Raw genomic sequence first — 7,357 nt, 5'->3', positions numbered from 1 at the left:
CAGAGAGGAGATTGCTGGATCCTAGCTTTCAGCAGCATATACAGTGGCTTTTGACCCTTGCCTCAGTGCAATTCTGCAGAGGGAGGAAGGGCCATGGAGATTTGGCTGGTACTATCTGTTTCGACAGCTCTTCCCCAAGAGCTGACTGGCAAATACCCATTCTTCTGCCTGTCAGGATGGACTGATTAGTGAAGTCAGGTCCTGCTGGCTTTCCTAGTGTCTGGGGTAGCTCCCAGTCCCCCTGTGGTTTCATATTCCAGTCTGGTCAGCCTTCTGCCCTGTAGTCTTCAAATGGGCTGGGCATTGCTTGACTCTGTGCACTTAAAGACATAGAATAGAGAGAAGTGCCCACAGGATCAAGGATTCTATTTGGGAAGGAGTCAAAGAGGAAGGGGTGGAAATGTCACACAAAAGAGACACGTCCCACAAAATTTGATTCTTAGCACATCATCACAGAAGGCAACCTAGGCCAGAAAGCCATATCCAGCCAAACTTAATCTTGATATTTAGAATGACTAGCATGAAGATGACAATTTCTGAGATGTCCTTACCTGGAGGGAGCTTTCCTTAAAATCTTAAATCTAGTCTTTCTCTTTTGACAGCTTCCTAGGTGCTTCTGTAACCATAATTATGTGATGCAAGCTAAAGCAGTGAGGAACATTGCATGCTTGTGTGTCCAAACTACTCACTTTAAGAAGAGGCAATGGGAGCCATATAGAGAAAAGCAGCATGACCAAGGGCAACAACAGGCACTGGAAGCATGATCATCCTTGAAATAGGAGACTGGGGCTGCTGTCTATGTGAGCCCAGAAACATGAGGATAAGCTCCATAGCACTGGAGGAAAGGTCCAGGAATGCCCTTCGGACCCCAGCGTCATTACTCTTGATAATTCCTGGGATTTAAACAGTGTCAGGAATGGCCACAGCAGGTAATCAAGATTTTGTTCAATGAACAGATGAGCTGAGTCAGACCTAATTTCTGACATTCTAATTCAGAACTTAGATAATACTCATCTCATCTGAATTCACAACTGATTATTTAATATGTTCCTGGTTGACACTCTGCATTTCCCCAATCAGGTAACAGTATGTATCACTCACTGGCCATCATCTGTGATAAGGCATTTGTCTGTAGAGAGGATGGGTAAAGGAAGCAAAATTCATATTTAACATGAATGTCTTGTGAAACAACCCCAATTTCCTTAATCACATTATAAGTAATACTGTTTTAATTCTGTTGCTATAAAATTGATGCACTAAGATTGCTAAGGATATATTCAGGTAAATTTTTTTTTTTTTTTAACTTTTGGCCGCACCATGCGGCATGCAAGATCTTAGTTCTCCAACCAGGGATGGAACCCATGCCCCCTGCAGTGGAAGCGCAGAGTCTTAACCACTGGACAGCCAGTGAAGTCCCAATATTCAGGTAATTTTGATGGCACAGATTTCTAGCTTCCTGTTAGAACATACATAGAAAGCAAAGTCCTCCTATGATATTTACTCTTCAAGGCTGAGACTGTGGACCATATGATCTTGTCATAGTCCTGGCACTTCCTAATTGTTCATAGCAATACCACCACCAAAACCACAAAGGCCAAACTATTTAATTTTTAAAGCCTTGAAACAAGGTCAATTTGGCTTTGAGGGTTCAACTAGCAGTTTCTTGGGCCCCACGTGGGTATTTTTTATATTCACTTATTACTTGGCCCTTTTGTACTGCCAGGTGAAGGCAAGATCAAAGTGGAACATGATTTTGTTATAGAATGAGCTTCCTTTGGTCACTGGGAAACATACTATAAATACAGCGGGCTATCGCAGAGTCATTGCTAGTTCTGGTTATAGCCATGTTACAGAGAAGGAAATAATTGTCAGACAGGAGATGTTTTCTGCTGGGCTTCAATGGTGAGTGTATCTTCCCCAGCAAGGGATATATTGGATGCCCTTGTACACCATCCCCAAACAATTCAAATACCATGCTGTCATGGTTAATTTTATGTGTCAACTTACGGGCCGTGGGGTGCCCAGATATTTGGTCAAACATTGTTCTGAGAGTTTCTGAAAAGGTGGTTTTGGATGAGAGTAACATTTAAATCAGTGGACTGAGTAAAGCAGATTGCCCTCCCTAATGTGGGCGGGCCTCATCCAATCAGTTGAAGGTCTGAATAGAACAAAAAGCCTGACTCTCCCAAGTAAGAGAGAATTATCCTGCCTGACTGCCTTCAAACTGGGACATTACCTCTTCCTGGGTCTTAAGCCTGCCAGCCTTTGGGTGGGAAATATGCTATTGGCTCTCCTGGTTCTCAGGTCTTCAGACTCAGACTGGAATTAAACCATCAGCTTTCCTAGGTCTACAGCTTGCCAACTCACCCTTCATATCTTGGGACATACATAACTGTGTGAGCCAATTCGTTATAGTAAATCTCTCTCTCTCTTTTTTTTTTTTTTTTTTGGCTGTGCTGTGCGGCTTGTGGGATCTTAGTTCCCTGACCAGGGATTGAACCTGGGGACATGGCAGTGAAAGCGTCAAGTCCTAACCACTGGACTGCCAGGGAATTCCCATAAATCTCTTTATATATACACACACACACACCTCACACATACACGCTATTGGTTCTGTTTCTCTGGAGAACCCTAATATATATGTCCAGGCCTCCTCTCTAATTTTTAAGAGCTCACACCCCAATCTCAATAATGTACCTGCTAGATGAATGCTGTGACGGCCTAGAACCCTGAAATGAGGACAAACACACAACACAAGGCTGCACCAAAAATTCAGATATGATTTGTCAGCCTTTATTAACCAAGAGCAAAGCTGAGCCCTAGAGTTTCCTTTTAAAAAACCCAACCTTGTTTATGGCAAACAATGATTTAATCATATGTTCAATACTACAGAGCAAGAATTGATCACCTTCTAATCACTTATTCTTCTGAGATTAAAATACAAGTGTAAAACACGTTAAAGTAAGATTCTCCCCAATGATTTAAAAATAATTCCAACTGAAAGACATTTCAAACACTATGTGTAGAACTCAGGACCAAAAACACCTTAAAACATTTCTACCTTTGAGGTAGCACAATAATGCTGAATTAGATTTCTTTTATTACAGTGAGCTTAGGAAAACAATGAGGAATCTACCTTTTGCTCAAGGTGGGCTAAATGGTTTTCTGCAAATCCCCCATGAGTTTAGTGACAGTTTTCTCCTTTTTTTAGAAGTATAAAGATAGCCCTGCAGTGTGCAAAAGGAAACCCATGGGAAGGCTGCTTCCCATAAAATAGACATTAGAATCATTGAGGAACGTCAGCAGTCAGGACAGGAGGAACAAGAGGTAATTGTAGTGAAAAACCAAAACAACTTGTATCTTGGCAAGATTGGTTTACAAGTGCATGTCAAGAACAAAAAATTCAACATTAGCCAACTGAAAACAAAATATAGAAGATGACATTCATGGGTCTTTTTCCTTTTTCTCTGTGCAAAAATGCTCATTCAATTTTCCTAAATGAGAGAATTGTTTGTACACTGTGACAGGACATGGAAATGCTGTGTGTCCAGGGGCTGTTGGGTGCCAGTGGCACCTCTCACTGACTACTGTACCGTTGTAACTAGAGAATCTGGGCAATAAGAGGATGAACATGACCTCTCCTGGCTGGAGAATAATTTCTTGACACTATGCTGCTGAATTCGCTCATTAAACTGTTCAAAGAAAAAGCTCCACCCTGATTTCTGAGAATCTACTGCAATTATACATAACATATGTATATATAAGGACTATGGACTAAGAGGACAGAGCAGATGAACCCTTCCTTCAGAGAATACAACCAAAAGAAGAAAGGGGGTGTGATAAACTGGGGCCAGCAGGAAGAATAATACTGCAGGTTGAACCTCAAGGCTCTCAGGTACATTCTCCACCATGCAAAATCAATAGCAAAGCCAGAAAAGAGATCATGAAGCTCGAACCCATCATAGAAGAGAACAGTATAAAACAATTATCAAAAAGACCTCTTCCCAACACATGCTCCTCCCTGTGAGGCTCAACTCTCAGTGCAGGGCTTACCCAGCACAATGTGGACACCAGAGTCCTGAGTTGAACTTGGTCTGCCACCTTCGATTCCTCATGCTGTAAAGAGAATTGCAACACTGTCAGACTCCTGGCACCTTGGTAATGGCTGTGTCCTTTTCACTCACACTGGTCCCTGTAAAGTCTCCCTTCCTCAAGTCAGACCCTCAAGGGGCCCTACATGCAGTGAGGGTCTGGACTGATGATCCATGTGTCAATCCGCAGTTAGAGCAGGAAGACTTAAACCTGATGAATTCTACTTTGTAAAACAGAAAGCATCAGTAAGTTCGGGGTGTCAGAGAGGCTTCTATGAAGGGGAAGATTGAACTGGGATGTGAAAGAGGGCAAGGTGAGAAGTCCCATCCCTAGCAGCCTGCGCGAGTGACGGGCTCGGAGTTCACAGCTGGCCCTAACTAATGCTGGCATGCGGGGTGTAAGGGAGCATCCACTCTGTTTGTTTATTTATTTATTTTTATTTTTGTTTTAAAAATATTTATTTATTTTATTTGGTTGCGCTGGGTCTTAGTTGAGGCAGGCAGGCTCCTTAGTTGTGGCTCGCCAGCTCCTTAGTTGCAGAATGCAAACTCTTAGTTGTGGCATGCATGTGGGATCTAGTTCCCTGACCAGGGATTGAACCCGGGTTCCCTGTACTGGGAGCGGGGAGTCTTATCCACTGGACCACCAGGGAAGTTCCCCCGCTCAGTGTTTAAACAGAGTCCTTACACAGTCTGAGGCTACACCTCTGTGTCACTCCTGAAGTTGAATGTACCTGTTACCTGTGTAAGAAACAGGTATGGTTCTTGTCTGCTAAAGTGCAATATCTGCTTTCGTAATTTATATTTGATAATAAAGCAACACCATAGAAAATAAGAACCTCAGAAAACCATGGGAAAAACCACACAGGCTTTCCCAGTGCTAGCTGCCTGTTTTGGAGTATTAGTTACAATGTTTCACAATTCTGAGAGCTGCAAGGCAGGCTACCTAGGGCAGTCTGAAAGAGTCCTTCTGCTTTCACTTCATGGAGCACAAGAAAAAGGGAGAATTGACCAAGGTTGTGATGGGTCACCACTCTGAAAATCTCTTGACCATACTGTTCATGGCAAAAGCAGACAGCCTGGCTTAGGAGGACAATGGAAGGTGACCATATGGTCTCCATCACTGTCTACAACAGGAATGACTCAAGCCCCAGCATGTAATCACTTAGGGATTTATTGAGATATACAAGTTAAAAAAATTCATATTGGAAAGGGCCTCTTGATTTAATATAAACTTGGCTATGACATCCAAATTTATCTTTAGGTAAATTTCATACTGCTCTTAGGATCTTTTGTAGCATCTGATTCTAGGTTATTCTGAAGAAAAAAAATTTCATTCTGAAATATATCTAGTTAATTACAATAATTCATTAGAATTCTACCTGATATAATCAAAAGGTTTAAAAAGTTTTAAAATACAAGCTAAATTACTTTCCTCTGAGATTAACAACTGGAACCCTAAATATCCCAACATCTTAATTAGAAAGGTCTTTGCAGTAATTCTATGAAATTGTAAGTGATGCTGATTTAAAAAAGCTAACAAAAAGAGCTGATCTTTAAGATGAATGCCTGAGTCAGCTGACAAACTGATATATATGAATATGTCCAGGGGAATTCTCTAAATAGAGAGTTGTTTTTTTTTTTTTTTCAAAAAAATAGCTGCTTCTTCTTTAAAGAGTTTAAAAATTGATGGTTCAACAAGCAAAGCTACATAACAACTCTGGTGTAGAGGGAAAGGTCTCTCTTCGCCAGCACACTGCCATCAGTCAGTAAGAGCAACTGGTAATAAGAGATGGGCAGGAGTTGCCCAGGAAAGTATTTAGATCAGATACAGTCATGGCACTCCCAGACCCCAGCTCCTTATAAATGGACAGCAATTCACTCATGCAAACTGCACAGAGATTAAACAAAACAAAATCTACTAAAACAAAATAAAACACCCCCGCCCCCAACCCAGAAAACCTTCCCTGGCTCTCTGCTACCTGTAAAATGTGCTAAACTCAAATTTTCTGCTCTAACGTGGGTTCCAATGTCTGACCAGTGTGCTTTGGGGTGCTGACCTGCTGGGCCCTGGGCAGGCCCTTTCCCTAAGCATCACTGAGAGTTTGGGGACAGCTGTCATGTGTGTCACGGTCAGCAGACAGTACAATGCCACAGGACCACAGACCTCCATCACATCTGCCACCATTTTCGATGGTAAAACCAAAGGCTACAGTTGTGGACTTTCTCAAAGGACAAATGAGGAAACGGAAGGCTATAAAAGGTTGGGGGAGGGTGTCTACAGTAATACAACAGGTTTGTGCCAACCTGTGGTAACTTCCAAAAGCAACAGTAGCAGCAAGAGAGGAAAGGAAGATGTTTACACTTTGGACTTTGTATCAGGCACTTAACTTGTTGGAGAGACATGCCATTTTGAACCAAAGATGTGAAAACTGGGTTGGAGTAATCATTACAAGTGGTCTAATAATGGGCTTTCAGAAGCAAAGTGGAGGTGTGGGTTGAACCTCTACCCATCCTTTAGTGCTGACTTCCAAGTTTTCTAAACGCCCACAGCCATAGCAATGGCAGTGGTGGCGGCAACAGCAGGAACAGTTCTGTCACATTTTCTGTTTGTGTTCTGTGGCTGACCAGAAGGTTTTGGGGTCACACTGAGAAGGCTCTGGGGTGTGGCACACCTACTGCCCAGGATCTATCAGATCCATGCTGGAGCCGAACATCTTCACCAGCTGTTCCTCGTAGTGTGAGATGTTCCTCTTCATGATGTCCATGCAGGGCCCCAGAAGCCTCTCAAATGCTTGTACATCCATAACTGCATTGTTAAAAAGAGGTGAGGGAGAGAATAAGTTCTCTACACCAATAATTCAGTCATTTCCCTCATGCAAACCTTTTCTTAAACATATCCATTCACGTTGTAGGAACTGGACTATTGGATACTGGACACTTGGAAAAAGAAGGGATGTTTCTATGTGAACACAGCAGGACTATGTCATCTAAGTTTGAGACTTTGCAGAGCGCAGCAGCACTCATTCCCTCTGTTCCCACACAGCCCTGGACACCTGTCTCCATCACTGCTCTTTCCACACAGCCAGGAGGTCTATACGCCTGTTCATAGGCTATTGTCAGTGCTCAAAACTGTTTGCTAAAGGAACACATGCACCCATTTCTGGTTGGTCACACAAACTGTTCAAGCCTAGATGTGAGTGAGAGCTGACAGAATAAGTCAAGGCTTGCTGATGGGAAAAAAATACTGCATGTTAGAAAAAAAA

The 7,357-nt window shown here is 42.5% G+C and overlaps 1 protein-coding gene across 3 annotated transcripts in view; it reads right to left on the bottom strand.

The window, feature by feature from the left end:
• Positions 1 to 2,771: 2,771 nt before the first annotated feature.
• PRKAR2A (protein kinase cAMP-dependent type II regulatory subunit alpha) overlaps positions 2,772 to 7,357 on the bottom strand; it is an 83,343-nt gene continuing 78,757 nt past the window's right edge. For all 3 annotated transcript variants that reach the window (XM_082344987.1, XM_082344988.1, XM_082344989.1), the window contains one exon: positions 2,772 to 6,900. In XM_082344987.1, the coding sequence (XP_082201113.1) occupies positions 6,767 to 6,900 (134 nt within the window). In that variant the 3' untranslated portion in view covers positions 2,772 to 6,766. The remainder of the gene's footprint in view (positions 6,901 to 7,357) is intronic.

Source organism: Balaenoptera borealis (genome assembly GCF_965194805.1).
Source record: "Balaenoptera borealis genome assembly, chromosome: 12".
NCBI lineage: Eukaryota > Metazoa > Chordata > Mammalia > Artiodactyla > Balaenopteridae > Balaenoptera > Balaenoptera borealis.
Note: the sequence above shows the minus strand (reverse complement) of the source record. Positions and strands in the feature narration are given on the sequence as shown.